General features: G+C 67.8%; 1 protein-coding gene across 1 annotated transcript in view; it reads left to right on the top strand.

Moving 5' to 3' along the window:
• The window catches only part of PACS2 (phosphofurin acidic cluster sorting protein 2), a 55,669-nt gene that overhangs the window by 32,889 nt on the left and 2,211 nt on the right, over nt 1-20,569 (top strand). Inside the window, 22 exon segments of the mRNA XM_082737325.1 lie at nt 134-221; nt 2,321-2,410; nt 3,487-3,612; nt 4,967-5,129; nt 5,605-5,678; nt 6,065-6,145; nt 7,234-7,293; nt 9,287-9,444; nt 11,215-11,305; nt 11,457-11,531; nt 12,017-12,159; nt 13,007-13,139; nt 13,410-13,514; nt 13,655-13,761; nt 14,063-14,174; nt 14,176-14,218; nt 14,494-14,604; nt 14,886-14,994; nt 15,705-15,737; nt 18,777-18,819; nt 19,967-20,009; nt 20,138-20,273. Coding sequence (XP_082593451.1) covers nt 134-221; nt 2,321-2,410; nt 3,487-3,612; nt 4,967-5,129; nt 5,605-5,678; nt 6,065-6,145; nt 7,234-7,293; nt 9,287-9,444; nt 11,215-11,305; nt 11,457-11,531; nt 12,017-12,159; nt 13,007-13,139; nt 13,410-13,514; nt 13,655-13,761; nt 14,063-14,174; nt 14,176-14,218; nt 14,494-14,604; nt 14,886-14,994; nt 15,705-15,737; nt 18,777-18,819; nt 19,967-20,009; nt 20,138-20,273 — 2,124 coding nt within the window.

The raw sequence follows: 20,569 nt of genomic DNA, 5'->3' as shown, positions 1-20,569 counted from the left end.
GAGACCGACCCGCCCCCCACAGGGGCTCTTGAGGGGGCCACGTTGGAGGCCAGCGCTCCCTAGGATGGGGCCTTCCTGGGGCTCCGGGAGGTGTGGGAGGGTGCGGTCCCCGCTGAGCCTTTGCCCTTGGCAGGTTGTGCAGCCTGACCTTGAAGAAGCTGGTGGTGTTCAAGGAGCTGGAGAAGGAGCTCATCTCAGTGGTGATTGCCGTCAAGATGCAGGTGAGGGGGCCCCAGCTGCCTAGGGCGGGAGGGGCCAGCACACCGACCTCTGGACCCTCCCCTGGGCCGGGGGCCGGCGAGCCTGCGGCTGCCCCAGGATGCAGGGGGGCCTCTGCCCCTGCCATTTGACGGGGAAAATGGTCCCAGTGGGCTGGCAAAACTAGACCCGCAGGCCCAGGCTCTGGAGCCCGCGTTCATGGGCTATGGGGTGCCGGGGACGCGGCCCAGGCCTCCCAGGGCGGGCCCACCGGGGCTCGCCGGCGCGTGGGTCTCCGGGCCCCCGAGTCAGCTGAGCGCTGACGTGCGAGGCCTGTCTTCAGTTTCCCCGTCGGTTGCCGCCATCTTTAAGATCCGAAGAAACCACTTGCTTCCCTGAAGAGGCTGCGGTAACTTCCCGTCAGAGCCAGGCGTGTGAGGTTGCCCGTCGGCTGCACGGGGACCGGCCCCGCGGGGGACCCGCCTGCGGCCCGGGCTGTGCTCTGAGCCCCCTGGTGAGGAGGGCTCATGGTCTTGCCAGGGCTTCAGAGCGAGGTAGAGTTCACGCACCCCGATCTCTGAATCGGCCACCGTTGACCTCTGACACGACCGCCTCCCCATCCGGGAGCCGCGCCTTTCCTGCTACCTGAGTGCCCCCTTCACTGGCTGCCCCGTCCACTCCAGTGCCCGGCATCTCCCACAGACCCTCCGCTGGGCCGTCTTCCCTGACACACGAGACCTGCTCCTGTGCCCTCAGCAGCCCCCGGCCCCTCAGGTCCCCGAGGGCGTGGGCCGGCCTGCCTTCCCCGGGGCCTGTGCCCACTTCCCTGTGCCCGCTGCCTGTGCCCTCTGCCTGTGGCCGCCGCCCTCCCTCTCCCAGCGAGGCCGGTCGGCTCCGGTCCTCTGAGGGGTCTGGTGCAGAAGGGGCCTAGGGGCCCACAGCACGACCCCTGCACAGGGTGCGACGTGGCCCAGAGGGCATCCACTGGGCAAGGCACCCGCGGGGGCCAGCCCCGCCCTGTGCCTGGGACCCTGCCCGTCGCTCCTGTCTGCCCGCACGTCTGTGCTCTGCCCCGGACCCACAGCGCGCTCCTGCCCTCAGCCGCTTGTCTGCCCGCTCACCCTGTCGGCCGCCTTTGGAGCCCCAGCCCCCACACCCTGGTAGCCGCTGGTCTTTGTTGCTCTGAATGTGATGGCTGCTGGTGCCCGGCAGGCAGGGGTCACGTGGTGTCCATCCATGGCCTCCTGCCCTGGCCTTCCGTCTCCGCTCCGTGGGTGTGGGGGCAGCTGTTCTGGAAGCTGTACTCTGAGAAGATCTGTGATCCATTCGGGCTGTATTTTGGTATATGGTTTCAGGCGAGGATCTGGACGTTTTGTACTAATGATTTGTTACTACTTAGTAATTTTTCCTGGTGACGTGAAGGGTCGTTATTAAATAGCATGTTTGTCTTTTATCCATGTCTGTGTGTTCTCGGATGTGTTTCTAGACTTCTCGTCTCTGACCCTGGGCCAGGGCAGCTGTGCTGTAATTAGAACCGTCTTCTGCCACGCTGGGCTCCCTGGGGAGGCGGTCACTCACCCGTCCACTGTCGCAGGAATGCAGAAGGGTCCTTGCAGGCATTATCCTGTGACCCTTGCACCCCAGCATTGTCCCGTGACCCCCCAGACCCCAGCATTGTCCTCTGACCCCCCGCACCCCGCTGCTGGATTTCCGGGAGTTACATTAAATGTGGCAGGGAGCAGCCTGGACCACCTAAGGGAGGACTTGGAGGTCTCAGGATGGGGACTTTTTTTAAAGATTTTGAGAGAGAAGGAGAGAGAGAGAGAGCATGAGGTGGGGGAGGGTCAGACAGAGAAGCAGGCTCCCCGCGGAGCAGGTGGCCCGATGCAGGACTCGATCCCTGGACCCCAGGATCATGACCTGAGCCGAAGGCAGAGGCTTAACCCACTGAGCCACCCAGGTGCCCCGGAAGGGGACATTTTTAAGGCTCTTGACAAATCTCCCCAAGGGTGTGTTTGGGAACCTGGGAGCCGCTGTCTGATCTGTGGGTCTTCACTGCGGGGTTGGAGGGAGTGATGTCCGGTGTGAGGCCACCATGGGAGCCGGTCCTGTTCTGTCCCAGGGCTCCAAGCGGATCCTGCGCTCCCACGAGATCGTGCTGCCCCCCAGTGGACAAGTGGAGACGGACCTGGCGCTCACCTTCTCCCTGCAGGTGGGCCTGGCGCGGGGGCTGGGGCAGCGGCTGTCCTCGCTCCGTCGTGCTGGACCTTAGAGATCCCACCCGCCCTCCCCCTCCCGCGCTACAGAACGCGCGGAGGCCCAGACACACTCTCGGGCCGTTGTGGGGCGGCCGGCTGGTTCCCCGGGAGGGTGTGTGACTCTTGATCTCAGGGTGGTGAGTTCAAGCCCCATGTGGGGTGTAGAGATTACATAAATGAATGAATAAACAAACTTAAAATAGGCCATTTGGTCCCGGCGTTCAGAGATGGGGAGGAGCACAGACCTCAGTTTTGGAAGTTTGCCGGTGCACAGGGGCTCGGTGCGTCCGGGACACGGTGCTCCCAGTGTGACACAGACCCTCCTCCCCGGGGACCTCCAGAGCCTGAGTCTGCGGTGGGAGCAGGCCGGCCCGAGGCCCCCGCAGGCGTGCACCCTGCCCCTGTGCTCTCCGCACCATGGCTGAAGGCGGGCACCATGTAGATCCTCAGACGTGCTCAGTGTCGACCCCCTGCAAACCCCTTCGAGTCTTGTCGCCTCGCGGGAGTGCAACCCATCCGCGGGGATCCCGCCGGCTCCCTCCTCCCGCCCGGGTGCCTCTCCGTGCGTGGCTGTGCCTGGGGTGGAGCATGTGACCCCAGCTCTGCTCCTGCGGGAGCTTCTGGGGTCCGTGTGAAGGTTTCCTTCTGCGGGACTCGCTTTCCTGGCACGTTGCTTATACGCAGCTCCCGGTCTCGAAGTGCGGGGCCACGGTGCAGGGCGTGCAGCTTCTGCACGTGTTAAGGGATATTTTGCGAGCCCTGCTTCGTGCCTGTGACCCTGCTCTTGCAGAAGGCTCTGGGGTCTCCGACCAGCGCCCCTTCTGGGGCCACGTCCGCTGCCGTCCACGCCATGGTCACGTGCATTGGCTGACCCCGCTCATGACCCAGGGGCCCTAGCCAGCTGCTCCTGTCAGCCAGCGGTGGTTGCCCTGGGTCCCTGGTGGAGGCCTGTGACAGCCCCCAAGGCCTCCTGGTGCTGGGCAAGCGTGGCTGCGGGGACACATGGCAGCCGTGACCCCCTTCTCTGCAGTACCCTCACTTCCTGAAGAGAGAAGGCAACAAGCTCCAGATCATGCTGCAGCGGAGGAAGCGGTACAAAAACCGAACGATCCTGGGCTACAAGACGCTGGCAGCGGGCTCCATCAACATGGCCGAGGTGCGCGCATCCCCGCCCAGCCAGAGGCCTCCGACCGGCCTGACCCCATGGCCCAAGCAGCCACCCTTGGGCCGTGGGTGGGTTCTGGCCCAGCGTGGGTCCGTCCTGTGCCCCCCCAGGGAGAGTGTTCTCTGGGCCATCTGCGTCCCCTCCCGTGGGCATGGCCCTGGCCCGTGGGCTGCCCAGGTGGGCGGCGCGCGCTTGCTGCTGGGGGAGGAAAGGAGAGGACGTTCGTACAAACGGGTTAGAACCGACCGGCTGCCGCGGCTGAGTCTCAGAGGACCTGGTGTTCCGTGCGTGGGGCTCGGGAGGAGGGTTCCGGCTCTGCCGCTGCCTGCCACAGGGCCTTTGGGAGCCTTGGGCTGGGCCCTGGAGAAGGACAGCCGAGAGCCCTCGTGGCCTCTGTGCTTTGGGGCCTTTACCGCATGGGGTCGTGTTCAGGGCTGTCCAGGCAACGGTGACGCTGTCGCTGCCCAGCTGGGGGAGGGCAGGGCTGACCCCCCTCCCCTGCCCTGCTCCTCTGGCCCAGGAGCCCCGTGCCCACGGCACCAGGTCGAGCCCACCGGCCTCCTGTTTCCCCTCAGACCCTACCTACCTAACACTCCCGACAGCGTCCCTCCAGGCAGGTGGCACGGGTGTGGGGTTGTGCGGAGGGAGGCCGGGCGCGTGTCTGTCCAGCTGTGCACACGTGGGCCCAGGGATGCGTCTGGGTGCTGGCTGACCTTCCTGGCTTGGTTTCTGAGATGGTAGTGGTCACAGACATTACCTTTCCCCAAAATTTCATGTCCGCACTCAAGAGTTGGCACCCAGGTCAGGCTCCCCAAATTAAACATAATCGGGTCCTAAAGTCCCGACACCTGGATTTGGTCCAGTGAGCCCCAAGGCAGAAGGTCCGACCTGCAGGGGTGTCCTCCGCGATGTCACCGGGCAGGGCGCAGGGGGCGCTGCACAGCATGTGAGCCTGTCCCCGGTCAGCTGGAGTCTCTCACCGACGGGAATGGTAGCAAGGACTCTCCGGCCTGGGGAGGTGTTGGCTTTGCCGCTCAAGACCCCCCACCCGTGCTGGTGGCTGGTCCTCCTGGGGGCCCCATGGACACGGGTCCCTGGACGCAGATCCCGGGGCCTAGTGGCCCAGAGTCACAGCCTCACACACAGTCTGCTTCTGCCGCAGCCTCTGGACAGACCCTCCCTCCCTGACAGTTGTCGGTCGCTGGTGGCTGGGCCTGGCACTGACCCCCAGAGTCTCGGCCAGTGTCCTCCTGCCCCACGGACGTGTCTCTGACCGCCCTCCCAGCCCCAGCCCCAGCCGCTGGCCCTGCCCCAGGCCCTTTCTAGCACCGAGCCCCGCCCCCAGGTGATGCAGCACCCCTCCGAGGGCGGCCAGGTGCTCTGCCTCTGCAGCAGCCTCAAGGAGGCCTCCGTCAAGGTGGCTGAGATCTGGATCTTCTCGCTGTCCAGCCAGCCCATCGACCATGAGGACAGCGCCATGCAGGCGGGGCCCAAGGCCAAGTCGGCAGGTGAGTGCGGCTGCTGGTGGCCCCCGCCTGCTGGGTTGGAGAAGCCGGGGAGGCCCGGGGTATCTGGCCTCCAGCCCCGCCGGCAGCACTGTGGCCACCCTGGGAGCCTGGGCCGCAGGCGCGTGAGCTCAGCCGCTGGCAAGTCTGGGCTTGACCGCGGTGCCTTCCAAGGTCGCGCACAGCTCCTAGCTCGGCTGTTGCCCCCGTCACAATGGCGGCTGCTGTCCCCCGAGGTGTGGGAGGGCACGCAGGGGCCCAGTTGAGCAGGAAATCTAGGCTGAAGCATCTGAGGTCCACAGAGGCCACCGTGGGAGTGGGGAAGCGCAGGCCTGCTCCCCCCGAAGTCCGCCTGGGGGGCGGGGACTGCGCACGGCTCCCCGCAGGTCCAGGGGCCCCGAGCTCCGGGCGCCGCCTCATTGCCAGGACACCAGTCGGAACCTCCGGGTGCCCCCCCTTCCGCTTGCTCGTTCCGTAGATAACTACTCCGAGGAAGAGTACGAGAGCTTCTCCTCTGAGCAGGAGGCCAGCGACGATGCCGTGCAAGGACAGGTAGGCCGAGCCTGGTGTGCGGGGCCGGGGCCCTCAGACGCTCCGTGCCGGGCCTGGTGTGCGGGGCCGGGGCCCTCACACGCTCCGTGCCGGGCCTGGTGTGCGGGGCCGGGGCCCTCAGACGCTCCGTGCCGGGCCTGGTGTGCGGGGCCGGGGCCCTCACACGCTCCGTGCCGGGCCTGGTGTGCGGGGCCGGGGCCCTCACACGCTCCGTGCGTGGATGCGGTGTGGACGGCCAGGGGCCCCCGAGCGGCGTGAGGGAGGGGAGATGGAGGCCAGACCGGCCCCTGTGTGCTGCTGGCGCCTGCTTCCCGTCCTGGGGGCTCCTGCCGCAGGCCCACCAACGCTCGGGGGTGCCCTTGCCAGCCCTGTGCTTGTGTTCCCAGGACTTGGACGAGGAGGACTTTGATGTGGGGAAACCCAAGAAGCAGCGGCGACCGATAGTAAGAACGGCGTCCATGACCAGGGTCGGTGGAAACTGGTTTTACTAACACTGGGGAAAGGGGGCTGGGGGCTGGGGGCCCCGAGTGGGGGTTGGGATGTGAGGCAGCCGTCCGGGACCCCCATGGCCTGGCCTCTTTGGTGAGGCGTGAAGGCGGGGAGACTCCACAGCCTTGTGCCGACAGGCGGGCCACGAGGCGCTGGCCGTCGTCCACGGGAGTGTCACGGGTGGGCTCCTCGTGCTTATCCCGGGCAGCCGCCCCTGGTCCAGGGGGCCGGGCGTGAGGGCAGCGATGGCTGACCTGCTCAGGCCGCTCCACGAGCAGAGCTGGGGAGGCTGTCTCTGACCCGTGTGTGCCCAGACACGCCGTTTGAGGCTGGTGCCTCGTTTCTGCACTCGGCATCTGAGCCACGCAGCAGGCACGGTGGCCCGCGGGCTTTGGCGGGGCTGTCCCGCTTCTCATCTGGGGGAAAGGTCCAGGCAGAGGCCTTAGGCCATCATAAGATGCCTACCACTGGGCTCAGAGCCCTGCGGGAGTTCCCAGAGTCGAGCTGCCCTGTGTGCACGGGCTTGGCCTGGGCCGCACACTGGCAGCCACGGATCCCGTGGGATGCAAGCTCAGCCCCAGAAGCCCCCGCCCCTCTGCCAGCAGACCCAGGCCTGGTCCCCGTGTGGCAGGGGGAGCGTGCCAGCCCCTCTGGGAGCCTCGCTTCCAGGTCCAGAGCCCTGATGCCCGTGCAGGGCTGTGGGGGGCTCCCTTCTGGGGACACCCCCTGAGGGGGGCAGGGGCGGCTGGCTCCAGCCTCGGAGACCCAGGGCCACGCTGGGCCGTGGGGCTCCGGCTCCCCGCTGAGCCCTACCTTCCCTGCCCGCTGTGGGCTGGCTGCCGGGTGCTGCTGGGGCCAGGTGGGGCCTTGGGAGGAGCCGGCAGCCTTGCCGACTCGGAGGCCGTGGACGTAGATGCTGCCCGCCCTCCCCTCCCCCTGGGTCTGGGCCCAACCCCAGCTGTGTGTCAGCCGCTGGGGAGGGCCTGGCCTCCCTGCCACCGCACCTGCGTGTCCTCCGAGGGGGGCTGCCCCCTTGGGTTCTGAGTCTGTCCTGCTTGTCTCGCAGCAACAAAACTTCAAGCAGAAGGTCGTGGCATTGCTGCGGAGATTCAAAGTGTCGGATGAGGTGAGTGACCCCGCCTGGACGGCGAGGCCCTCGGTGTCCTGTGTGACCAGGGTCCTCGGGCACCTGGGCCACGTCCTGGCTCCGCCGCCGCCTGTGCCGCGGCCCCCAGGCACCGTGTCCTTGTCTGTGGAAGCGGGCCGCCCCACCCCTGGGGTACCTCAAGGCCCGGGCTGAGGCCGTCCACCCGCGTCTGGAATCGCAGCCCCGTGAACGGCCCGGCGGGGGGCTGGGTGTCGCTCGGCGGTGTGCCCGTGCGTTTGTGTTCTGAGGGTATTTTCGGGCCGTTCTTGGTTAGTTCCCACGTGCCCCACAGCCGACGCGCTCTGTCCTGCGGCTTCCTTCCGCTGCTTCCTGCTCCCCAGATGTGCCCGGAGGGGCTTGTGCAGCTCTTACAACTACAGGAGAGACGCCTCCGTTTTCTTTTTAACGCGGGCAGAGGGGAGTTAGTCCAAGGTCCTAGAGCCGCCCGGGAGCGGTGGCGTGTCACTGCCGTGCGTGGTCATGGCCGTGGTCGCTCGTCCACACGCCTGGAGGCCTCTCGGTGGCGTGGCCGCAGCTCTTCTCCAAGGGTCTCAGCCTCGGTTTCTCTAGATCGTCCGCAGCTTCTGTAGGGTCCCTGTGAGACCCCCGGCTGCCTGTCTGCGGACCAGCTCGTCCCCGGACTTGCATGGAAATGACAAGGATGCCGAGGCCACTCCGTGGGGGAGGGGAGGCCTTTCGCAGCTAGTGACAGCACAGCCAGATGTCCACACGCGAGACCCGCACCGTGTGCGGATTAGCTCCGTGGGTCAGAGACCTACGCAAGTGCCTGTACCGCGGAACTCAGGAGAGTGATCTTGGCTGCGGGGCCCGGCCATGGGGCTTAGGCAGGACAGCAGACGCACAGGCCACCAGGAGAGCCGGGCGAGTCCGTCCTCATCCAAACACGGACGCTCCTGTGCTCTGAACTCCCAGCAGGAAGACGAACCGGCGGCCGTCACCTCGAAGGTGTTTGCAAGTTATAGACCCGTAAGGGAGCTGTGCCCGCCAGACCAGAGGCGCCTCACAGCCCCAAATAGACACTCCTGACGAGAAGTTAACGGTCTGGCGCAAAAGTCGGTCAAAGGCCCTGACTAGAGGTTTTCTCTGAGCAGAAACCTGAATAGCCAGGAAGCCCCGAGACGCTGTGAGGCGACCTCCCGAGGCTGCAGAGGGTCGCCGTGACCTCGCAGGGTGGTGTGCAGAGGTGCTGACAGGTGGGGAGCAGCCGGACCGCAATGCCGGCGGGAACGGCTCTAGGGCAGCCGCTGCAGAACTCAGCCGAGCCACTCCTCCGAGCGTCAGCTTGACCCTCCCCCGGCCATCCCGCTGGCCGATCGATCCCGCCGGCCATCCCACACCTGGTATCAGCTCACAAGATCCAGGATGTCCACACGAAGACGGAGGGGCGGACAGTGCCAGGAGCTTTGTCTGCGGCAGCAAAGCCTGGAGTGGCTTATCCACTGGCGGCCAGCTAGGCCGAGGCCGCATTCAGGGATGGGCGGGCAGTGACGGGACGTGGCTGGAGGCAAACAGCACAGACACCTCTGGATACAGCTGCCCGCGTGGGCAGAGCCCCAAGCCAAGGGCTGCACACAGTGTAACCACTTTCATGACGTTCTGGGGGGAGCCCACACGTGGGGACAGAAGTCAGTTCAGGGTTGGGAGGAGGGAGCAGTGAGAGGGTGGGGGCCCCTGGGGAGGGAGGCCTTCCAAGCCCTGAGCCCCATGCAGGCCTGTCCCAGGAGGCACTCCCTGCCCTGTGTTCCTGCTGTGCATTTCCCTGTGGAAGCACGAGCCACGAGGGCAGAATGGCCCTGCTGTGTCCGGTACCCGGTGACCGGAGGTCCCAGGGGTCACCCCAGTGTCTGGCAGAACTGGGTTGGGGGTATTTTGGCTCTGTGTCATCTTCCTGTCTGTCCTGCCAAGGGGATGCCCCCCCAAGCCTGCCCTCCCACGTCTGACCTCACTGTAGGTCCTGGATTCGGAGCAGGACCCCGCAGAGCATGTCCCCGAGGCAGAGGAGGACCTGGACCTTCTGTATGACACGTTAGACATGGAAAACCCCAGCGACAGTGGCCCGGACCTGGAGGATGATGACAGTGTCCTCAGCACCCCCAAGCCAAAGCTCAGGTGAGCGCACACGCCGCCTCTGCTGCCCCCGGCCCCAGGCCCGGCGGGCACAGGCCTGCCATCCCCCGTACCGCAGGGGCCTCAGGCAGCGTGCCAGAGCTGGGGCGTGGGCTCTGAGTCAGGGAGGAGAGGCGTGCATCCGAGCAGACAGCCTGGTCTGCCGTGTTTTGGAGGGAGAGCAGTGGCAAAGGGACAGGATCAGGCATTCTGGAAAGATCTCTCTGGAGCCCACCAGGAGCAGGAAGACAGGAGACCCGTTAGCAGGCACTGGGGTCGTCCCTGCAAGAGGTCATGGTGTCAGAGATGGAGGGCAAGGGCTCTGGGTGGGGAAGGTGGTCAGGGGTTCCCCAGGGCCCGGCGGGGCTGAGCGAGGCACCTGACACAGGAGGGGGCCGGCCGGGCTGGCAGGCCTGGGGCCATGGAGCTCTCCGTGCACTGGGGAGATGGGGGACCGCAGAGCGTCGCTGTTGCACGGGTGGGAGGGGCGGGTGAGCAGTGCTAGCGCTGGTCCCCGAGGAGCCGGGGGTCGGCCTGGCTGGGGCAGGAGACCACAGGAGGCCCGGGCTTGGGGTCGGGGGAGGCTTGGCCACAGGACCCAACACTGTGTGGCTGCTGAGTGGGGGCCGTATTGGAGTCCAGAAGATCTGTGGCTTTCTAGTTTTGCTTTTAATGTTTTTTTTAAATGTGAGAGAGAGTGCACACACACACAAGCGGGAGTGGAGGACGGGGAGGGGAAGCAGACTCCGCGCTGAGCAGGGAGCCCGATGCGGGGCTCAGTCCCAGGACCCTGGGACCTTGACCTAAGCCAAAGGCAGACGCTTCCTGACTGAGCCCCAGACACCCCTTAACCTTTCGATCCAAGTCAGTGGGACAGAGATGCACGCGGGGAGGGTGGGCTTTCTGTGCAGGTGGCCTCCACCCCCACCGTGGCCAGTCCCGTAGTGGGCGTGCCTGTGGCGTCTGTGGGCTCTGGTCTAGGTGTCGGCCGTTGGCCTTTGCTGCAGGTGCCTCTCGGGGGTCTGCATACCGTCTCGGCCCACCACACGCCGCCGCGCCTGTGGTGCTTCCCCCAGCAGAGCCGGCAAGGCTGCCGAGACGCTTTGGGCTGGGCCGCCTTCAGCTGGGCCGCCTTTGCTGGCGGAGGCCCCGCAGAGCCCGTTATGGGCCAGCTGCTGTTCCCAGTCGCCGGGCTGTGCGTGGGCGTCTCGGGCCCTGGTCCTGCCCCTGCGTTTCCCTGTCCCCAGGTGGCACACACCCCACCCACCATTTCGGCCCGCACTGTGTTCTGAGTGTCTGAGTTCCCTCAGCTCTGCCCTGCTGTCTTGCAGGGGGCAGGGGTGTGGACTTGCCAGCCTGGGGTCGCTGGGCCTGCTGATGGCAACCTTGTGGTGGTCTCAGGCTGCTGCTGTGCTGCCGCGAGCTGGCCGTGGGGCCTGAGGCTGCCCGCACGCCCGTGCCGCCGGCCACCCTTCCTGGGGAGAAGGCCGGGAGTGGGTGGGTTTCAGGGATGCGAGCCGTCTCCAGCGGGTGTCTGAGTGGGTGGAGGCGCTCGGGGTCCTCCGCGGGGGGCGGCGCTCGGGGTCCTCCGCGGGGGGCGGCGCTCGGGGTCCTCCGCGGGGGGCGGCGCTCAGGGTCCTCCGTGGGGCCGTCATTCCCGCCACCGCCCAGCACCCCCAGCTCTGCGTGGCTGCCGGATCCCAGGAGCACGGGGACTGGACCTTCAGGGTGGGGAGGGCCCTGGAGGGTGACCTCTGTCCACCCCGCACCCAGGCCCTACTTCGAAGGGCTGTCGCACTCCAGCTCGCAGACAGAGATCGGGAGCCTGCACAGCGTCCGGAGCCACAAGGAGCCTCCGAGTCCGGTGAGCAGACGCGGCAGCCCTCTCTCCCGCCGGGGCAGCTGTCTCTTCTGGGTCGCGCCGAGGGGAGCTTGTGCACGGCCTGACCCCGTGCTCCTGGTCTGTGGGGCCCAAGCCTCCTGCTCAATGCCTGATTCCCATCTTGTCCTCATAGGCCGACGTGCCTGAGAAGACCCGGGCCCTGGGAGGCAAGCAGCCCAGCGACAGCGCCTCCGACACAGTGACCCCCGTGAGTAGGCGTGGGCTCGTGCCCTGGGTCAAGCATAGAGCCACTGACGCGCTGCCTCTGGGGTCCTTAGCCCCGTCTCCCAGGGCCAGGGCACAGAACCACAGTGAGGGTGCCCCCACCCTGAGGGACGGTGAGGGTCCCCCGGAGTCACCCTAGTTCCAGGAGGATGGGGGCGTCCCCCTGCTTTGCTGTCAGCTCAGGCTCTGTGAAGGCTCCAGTTGTCTCTGCCCTCGTGGGGGTTCCCAGGGACAGGGTCCTGGGCTGCGGGCAGGTTCACGGGAGGCTTCGTGCTGGGCTCCCCTGGCAGCCAGGGCCGGGAGCCCCGTGGGTGGGAATGGAGGTCGGCTCAGCTCCCCAGGGGGAGGTGTCTGTGCCCCATGTGGAGAGCTGTCGGCCTGAAACCAGCCCACACACCCCCACCCAAACCAGGGGCTCCCCGGGCCTGAGACTGTGCCCTGCCTTCGGGCCCCTTCTCTGCATCTCAGAGCACGCCCGCCCCTGGGGAGCAGCCGGCACAGCCTGAGGACAGCCCGGAGGCAGAGACCTCAGCTCTGGACCTGTTCGCGGAGAAGCTGCCGCCCAGCGGACGGATCACCAAGACCGAGTCCCTTGTCCTCCCCTCCGCCAGGTGACGGGATGCCCTGGGCAGGCGGGCGGGCGGGCACGGTACCCGTGGGCCAGTGTGGGCGGTGGGCCCCCTCTGACTGCAGGGGAATCGCTTAGAAGCATGGGGATTTCGGGGTCCGCCCCGGAGAGCCACGTGGGACCCCCACCCCGTGTTTGTAGCAGCTGCCAGCAGGCCTTTGGGGCTGAGGTGGACCGGCATAGCCCTGGGTGCTGGTGTGGAGGGGGCGTGCCCAGCCGGGCCCAGAGCCTGGTGTGGTTGGCGGGGCAGCCCCCAGGCCGTGGTGGTGCTGGGTCCGCCATGGCAGCTCTGTGGGCGGGGACCCTGCCCCTCACGGCGGGCGTCATGGAGGTGGGGGTTCAGAGTGGCAGGAACCCAGGCAGCCTCCCAGTGGAGGAAACTCCCGCAGAGTCTCTTACCCGTCCCCACTGCCATGTTGGTCCGTCCGGGGGTCACCTCGGATCCCCTCCTGGGGATGTGCTCTCCAGCCTATCCCGTCACCTTCCTTGGGCCCCTGGCCACACCCTCTGGGCCACCACACATGGCCACTGCCGCTGGGCCCTGCGTTCCCGCCCCAAGACCCACGGGGCTGGGACCTTCGGGCGGCAGAGCCCCCTTCTCGGGGCCTGGGCTCTGCACAGCCGGCGCACACCTTTTGTGTCGGGCCTTATGCCCACAGAGAAAGCGCCTGTGCCAAGTGTGGGCGTGGCTGCCACGTGGGCCCCTTGCCCTGCCTGCCCCCTGCCCTGCCAGCCTGTGTGAGTCCGCCACGGCCCCCGCCGCCAAGCAGTCCCCTCCCCTGGGTTGGTGAGCACATGGGCCGGCCCCAGCCTATGCTGCTTCCTTGCAGGTCTGAGGGGAAGCAGGCCGGCCGCCGGGGTCGGAGCACGTCCCTGAAGGAGCGGCAGCCCGCGAGGCCGCAGAACGAGCGTGCTAACAGTCTGGACAACGAGCGGTGCCCGGACACGAGGAGCCAGCTGCAGGTGTGCGCTCTGGGAGGGGCATGGGCAGAGGCCACACTGCCCAGGACCGACCCAGTACTGCTGGCTCCGGGGGGCGGCAGCCCGGCCACCTCGTGGGCTATGACGGTCCCTCAGGGTCTTCGGCCCAGTGACCGCTGTCCAGGGCAAAGCTGAGTTCCTGAGCGAGGACGGGGCCGGCCTCTCCTGCCCGCTGCTGAGCAGGAGGGGTCCGCTGGGCGGCTGAGGGGCTGCAGCACGCCTCCTACCCATGCGGGGGACCCGTGTCTGCAGATCCCCAGGAAGACCGTGTATGACCAGCTGAACCACATCCTCATCTCTGACGACCAGCTTCCTGAGAACATCATTCTCGTCAACACCTCCGACTGGCAGGGGCAGGTGGGGACGGGCCGAGTGTCCTCCCTGTGGTGGGAAGGGGGGGTGGGGGGGCGCCGTCCCCGCAGCAGGGGTGGGGGGGCAGTGCTGGCGGGCGGCCGGGGGCAGCGTTGGGGCCCAGGCCGCGCCCTCCTCGCCCGCAGTTCCTGTCCGAGGTCCTGCAGAGGCACGCGCTGCCCGTGGTGTGCACCTGCTCTGCGGCGGACGTGCAGGCGGCCTTCAGCACCATCGTCTCCAGGATCCAGAGATAGTGAGTCCGCCTGGGGCCCCGCTGCGGCCACGCCCGTGGCTCTGTCCCGGGGGCGGGGGCGGGGCGGACTCCGACGAGCCTGCACACAGCCGTGGGCAGCCCCGTCTTCTGTCCAGGTCTGGCGGTCGGGCGGGGGGATGACCTGGGTGTTGGCGGCCGTCTCGGGGTCATGAGTGGGCCCTCGTGGCCCGGGGCTCAGCCCTCCTCTGCCCGGGGGCCGCTCGGGCGCGTGGGGCAGTCCTGGCCGCAGGGCCGGCCCCCTGAGGCGCCCCTCCCCTCTGTCCTGCCTGTGGGGCCGCAGCTGCAACTGCAACTCACAGCCGCCGCCGCCCGTGAAGATCGCCGTGGCCGGGGCGCAGCACTACCTCAGCGCCGTGCTGCGGCTCTTCGTGGAGCAGCTGTCCCACAAGACCCCCCGACTGGCTGGGCTACATGCGCTTTCTCGTCATCCCGCTGGGTGAGGGGCGGGGGCGGTGGGGGCGCCGGGGCCCCCGGTGCTGGCCGGGGAAGCGAGGCCGGGCTGCGTGTGAGTCCCCACACGATCAAGCCCGTAGGACATGGCTCCGTGTCCGTGGGCTCACCCTGTCGGTCCCTGGGGGAGCAGGTCCTGGGGGGGAGGCTCGCCGGCCCCGTGCACCTCCGCGGTGGCCCCTGTGCCCCCCGGGAGTGGGGCAGGGCTCTGAGGGGCACCAAGTGGCCCATGTGGCCTGACGGCCTCCCCTTGGCTCACAGGCTCCCACCCCGTGGCCCGGTACCTGGGCTCCGTGGACTACCGCTACAACAACTTCTTCCAGGACCTGGCCTGGAGAGACCTGTTCAACAAGCTGGAGGCCCAGAGCGCTGGTGAGGCCTGGGGCCCCGGCCAGGTGGGGCCTCCCTGGGGAGACCTGGGGCCTCTGCCCGGTTCTCCCTGCCGGCTGTCGTGGGCCTCAGAGTGGGCTGGCCGTGGGGGCCCCTGGCGAGGGCTCCCAGGGATTTGGAGACGCCATGAGGGCAGGAGGTCCCTCAGCCGGCCTCAGTGCTGCCACTGCTCCTGGGCTGGGAACCGGGCAGCCCCGGAGACAGCACGCAGGGTAGACGGGGAGTGTGGCCCCGCACGGACCCCGCCTGGCCTTCTCGTGCAGTGCAGGACACGCCAGACATCGTGTCGAGGATCACACAGTACATCGCAGGCGCCAACTGTGCCCACCAGCTGCCCATCGCGGAGGCCATGCTGACCTACAAGCAGAAGAGGTACCTCGCTGGGCCACGGGCGGGGCGGGGTGCGGGGAAAGGGGAGGGGCCCCCGCTCCATGCCACGGACACGGCCGCCCGCAGCCACCGCCCCCCATAGGCCTCCCCACCTGCTCTGGTCTCAGAGCCTTCGGGCAGCACGGTCAGCGGGGACAAACCTGGATGGCCAAGGGGCGGGACCGAACGGGGCTTGGGAGGGGACCCCGTGAGTGGGTCTGGCGGCCCCAGGTCTCCTCGGAGCCCGTCAGAAGGAGCCCGTCAGGATTCCTCTCCGTAGTGTGCTGGAACTTCCCACAACAAAGGTTAAGGGAACCCCCGTCACTTGGCCCTGTCCTGGCCGGGACCTGCTCTGGGAACGCAGGCCCAGGCTCCTTCAGCCTCCTCGGCTTCCCAGGCTGGAGACGTGTTCTTGGCCCGACAGCGGGCAGGCGCGGGGGCCACCGCCGCGGCCAGGCAGAGGGCTGGCGGCCAGGCCCACAAGGGCAATGGGCCCCTCAGGGAGGTGGGCTGAGGGCCAGGTCTGTGGCTGGTCGGAAGAGGAGAAGTGTCTGGGGTCCCGTCTGCGGGACACTCGTGGCTCCCCCCGCACGAGATGGGAAACCGCAGTGGCTGCCCGGCTCACAGCGCTGGGCTCTTCCCGCGCTGCCGGACGTGCTGCTGAGCCCGTGATAATGTTTCTGTGTTTTCTCTTTTGGTGGCTTTCCGAAAAGGAAAAAGAACTTTCACTTTGACTTTACCCTCAGGTACCGCTGTCCCTGGGTCTGCGCCCGTGTCCCCGTGCTGGTCTTTAGGGCTGTTTAGCAGTAAGAGCCGGCAGGGGGCGTCCCATATCCTGCCACCCGGCAGGCAGGGCCCCCCTGGCCGAGCGGCGGGTGGGTGGGCACCCCGAGCCAGGACTTGGCTCTCCGTCTCCGCCAGCTCAGAGGAGCGCAGAGCACCGTGGGCTGACGTCACGGTGGGCAGGCTGTCCTCTGTGCGCCGCAGCCCGGGTGCCTCTGGCAGCAGCGCCGAGTGGAGCCCGTCCACGGAGTCTGTGCTGAGACCTGGGCACCATGTCCTGCAGGAGAAGCAGGTGGCTGGGCCGCTGATGCCACGCGGACTGCGTGTGGACTTAGGTCCCAGCACAGCGTGTCTGCCGACCCGACTCGGGCTCAGCACCCTGGGAGGGCCGCACCACGACTGCTTCTGCGCGCGAGGCTGTGCGGGCCACAGGCGGGGGGCCTGCCCGGATGGCGCGCTCCGAGCCTGGCTATGGGCCCTGCGCCCCGGGTTGCGGAGAGCGGCACAGAGCAGTTCCTAGCTGGGCAGCGGCTAAGCCGCCGTGACCCCCACGCTCAGTGAAGGGCTTTTCACCCGCATGACTCCCTTCTTCAAAACCTGTGCTCTAGAGCCGCGCTTCAGGGCGCCCCCAGAGCTGCCCTTTTTGGGGGGCTCCCCTTGCCTGTCCTGGTGGCCTATGTGTCGGGCCCCCACCAGGGCGCTGTTCCACTCTGTGTCTTGGGTTCTTTCTCTCCTGGGCCCACCAGCCCATGGTCTCTGGGCCCCCGGCAACCTCCTTGCTGGACACATTAGGAGGAAGGGTCTGCGTTCCTCCATGGTCCTGCTAAACGAGCCTTTGTGAGCTAAAGAAAGACCAGCCGTGGTGTGCCTGTGACTGCTCCAACCGCCCCGGGGGCCATGCCGCGACACCCGCAGCCTGCTTGCTGCCTGGCGCCAGTCTCTTGTCTCCCCGGCCCGGGTTTAGGGGACCCTGGCCCTCGGCCTATGTCCCTGCCCCCACCCCCGCGCCACAGCGGTGACACCAGCACCGGGTGGGGCCCAGGGAGGCCCAGCGTGTTGGCCGCCCTTAGAGCCCGAACCGGAGGTCAGGAGGTGGCCTCTGTTGGCTGGACAGAGGACAGAGGGCTTAGGAAACCCAGGAGACGGTGGGCAGTGGACTTGGCTCTCGGGGCCCCATCTCTTGCCCCTGGAGAGCGCCTGCAGACGGTCTACACTGCCCACAGCTCCCGGCCTGCCCTCAGACCCACACCAGCTGCGCGCAGCCCCAGGAGCTCCCCGGGGGCACGTCCAGGGACGGCGTCCTCTGCGCCCCGGCTCCACGCCCCCAGCGACGAGCTGAGGCACAGCTGTGCTTCCCCCGTGTGGTCTCATGGGCCGGGGTGCGGGGGCCCCACCACGGAGCCACACGTGGGAGCCTGAGGAGTCCTGACCTCTGCCCCACCCAGAACAGGTCCGGAGTGCAGGGGCCTCGTGGCAAGCCGGTGTCCCCCCTGTCCCGCGGGCGCGTCACGGGCTGAATGTTGTCTGCATGGCCAGAGGCTCGGCTTGCGGCTCAGACCCCGCAGCGTCCCCGTGTGGTGGCATCTCCCGGCCCCTCCAGCCCCCGTCCGCCTCCCTGCGTGCTGCTTGTGGCGAGGGTCCTGGAGCCCTGTGGGTGGGGGCCCCTGAGGAGCTCGCCTGTGCCAGCGGGCCTGGCCCAGGGTTCGAACTGCCCGGGGATGAGCTCTGTCCCCTCGGGTCAGCGCGGCTGGGCGTCCGGCGGTCTTCAGTGGGATGGCCCTCCTCTGTAGGTGGTTCGTCCAAAGACAGTACCCAGGACTTCCTCGGGGGTGTGGTGGGCGGTGCTAGCTCAGAGGCCAGGGCCCTGTGTCCAGGGGGCACCCAGCAGCCTGCCCACCGCCCTTCCCTCAGGCGGGTGCTGAGCCTCTGGGCGAGGACAGCGCCTCCTGCTGGCACTGGCCTTGGCTGCCAGGTGCCAACACTTGGTGGGGCACGCTGGCCAGCTGCCTGTCTCCATCCCCACAAGAGCAGGGCCCTTGGGTGGGGTGCTGCCCAGGCTTCTCCCCAAACAGCCCTGTGCCTGGGGGGAACCATGGCAGCCAGCAGGGGGCACCCCAGAGCCCATGCAAAGCCGCCTGCAGAAGGTCTGCTCTGTGAGGCCAGCTCTGATGTTCGGGGCGGGGGGAGGCCAGGCAAGCAGGCGCCTCCCTCCTCTGAGGTCCCGGGAGGCCCAGCACTGGCCCTGCCCCGTAGGTTCTCCCAAGGGTCAGGAGCAGGGGAGCCTGGTGCCCAAGCGGCCTGGGCCCTGTGGCAGAGACCGGTCACCGTGTGGCCATCTGCAGAGATGAGCGGCGGGCCGGACCTGGCCCATGCAGCTCAGGCATGGTTTGCGTCCCCTTGGCTGCTGCCCACGTCCCTCACGCCCCCCCCCGAGGGCCTCTGACACGCAGGCCTCCGCTGGCAATCTCAGGGGAGCCGAGGGTAGGCCGGCAGGGCCCAGTCCAGACAGAACCTCACGGCCATCGTGCTGGCTGGCCTCCACCAGCAGCATGGCCCCAGAGACTCCGTGTCACCTTGAGGCTGCCCTTGGGGTGGTGCTCTGCCCCAGGGCTTGGCGTGTGCACCCTGCGCCCGAGGCCGGAGGCCTGGGGACTGCCCCTGCCCCATCCCTCTGGCCGGCACAGACTTCACCTAGCCTGCCGAAGACTAGAGAAACTCTGCAGCCTGGCTTTCGGTCAGCCCCGCATGCTGGGGGTCCCGGGGCACCTGCCGCAAGCGGTCGTCTTGGGGCTGAGTGGAAACAGAGGCCTGCAGGTTTAGCGGGCGGAGAAGCTGGGCTCGTGCACAGCTCCCCACAGGCCTCTGGTCCCCCGCTGCAAAGAGCTGAGCCCAGGGCCGGAGGGCAGGGCCGGGCGCTGCGGGGGTGGGCGTGGGTGGGGTGTGGGCGCCGCTGCCTGCTGGCGGAGTGAGGGGACTGACCGGCTCCTGTTTCTCGTTCTCAGCCCTGACGAAGAGTCCTCTCAAAAGTTCATCCCCTTCGTAGGGGTGAGTACTGCTCTGTGGGGCTTTGGCCTTCCCCGAGGCATCCCTCGCGTGTGGCTTCACCCACGTGGGGACGACCCACTTGCCAAGCTTTTGTAGCGCCTGCTTGCATTAACTCGGTGTGTTCCAGAACCACCTTTGCCGGTTTGAGGGACGGACTCCTCACATCACCCCCACCTTAAAGCTCGTTGCTCTGTGTTTGTTTCCCACGTTGAGCAGGGCTGGGCCGGGCCCGGAGGTGGTCACTGCTCCCAGCTCTGCTTGGTGCAAGCAGACAGCTCCCCTGGAGGCCAGGGCTCTGTGCCCAGCACGCCCTGGGCACACGGGCTGGGTCAGACTCGGCTGGGGCTGGGTGCCAGGGTCAGCAGAGTCTTGGGACCCGTCCTACAGGGATGGGGCGAAGGGGTGCTTCTGTCCCTCGGGAATCACAGGACAGGAAGAGGTGCCTCCCATGCCAGCCTGCGCAGCCGGGGGCGTGGCTTGTAAATGGGAGGTTGTCTTTCTCCCACGGCTGCTCCCTGCCGGCTGGGCCACTGCGCAAGTCCCCAGCCCTGGCAGCCGCTGCAGGAGCCACAGGCAGAGCAGGATGTCCGTGCCATCGCTGACCCTGGCCAGCCGTCAGGGCACGTAGTGGCCCGCCCGGGATGGAGTTAGTGCAGGGGCACCTGTCTCAGGGGACCTTCTGACCCACTGGAAGGGGACAGCGCCAAACCCCGTGGACACTGGAAGCACCCAAGTGACTGTGACGGAAGTAGTCACTTCACTGGTTTAATTGTGCGTGGCTCGCACACCCATCAGCCCACTTGGTGCCTGGTGCAGGCCCTGAGCGAGGCAGGCGTCCCTCACCCCACACCAGGCCAGCTGCAGGCTCAGGGTTTGTGGAGGGCCAGAGTGTGGGCCCCATGGCCCCTCCCCGGGGGGCAGGCTGACCTCAGAGGGGGCTGCCACGGCAGTGGGAGGAGCCAGGCCACCCTGGGCTCAGCTCTGCTCCAAGGACGGGAAGAACTAGGGCCCTGCTCCAGCCCAGAGCCCCCCCCAGAGGGCGGGGCACGGCAGGAGGGCGCCCGCAGGGAGACAGCTCTCGGCGTGCCCAGGCGGGAGGGCAGCAGCTCAGCACGCGGCCGCCAGCCTGTATCCCACTGCCTTACAGGTGGTCAAAGTCGGAATAGTGGAACCGTCCTCAGCCACGTCAGGTAACCCCGGGCTCCCCGTCCTCGGGGCTGGAAGGGGGAGGGACACCTACTGTGGGAGACCTGGCAGCTCCTGCCGCTCTGGGGACAGAGCCGAGGGGAGCTCAGCACCGCCCAACTCCTTCCCGAAGGCGACTCTGATGACGCGGCCCCCTCGGGCTCCAGTGGGCTCTCATCCACCCCACCGTCCACGTCTCCCGCGGCCAAGGAGGCCTCGCCCACCCCGCCTTCCTCCCCGTCGGTGAGCGGGGGCCTGTCCTCCCCCAGGTAAGCGTGGCCGCGCGAGGTGGGCGCCCCACTCCGTCCTCAGTGAGCCCCTGATGCAGCGGGTCCTCGGTTAGCACGGAGGACCCCTGGTGGCCGTGACCATACCAGCCAGCGGAGGGTTCAGCCAGAGGGGACACTCCGAATGGCCCTGGGGAAGACACAGGCTTGCGGGGGCCAGGCGTCCCCTTGAGTGGGGGTGGCACAGGTCCTGGCTGGCTTGGGAGACCTGTCCCCTTCCCAGCTCTGGGGGCGCTAGGAATAGAAACCACACAGACTAAGTGAACGGAGGACCCTGC

Source organism: Mustela nivalis (assembly GCF_964662115.1).
Source record: "Mustela nivalis genome assembly, chromosome: 6".
In the NCBI taxonomy this organism is placed as follows: Eukaryota; Metazoa; Chordata; class Mammalia; order Carnivora; family Mustelidae; genus Mustela; species Mustela nivalis.
This window is presented reverse-complemented; position numbering and strand designations above follow the sequence as displayed.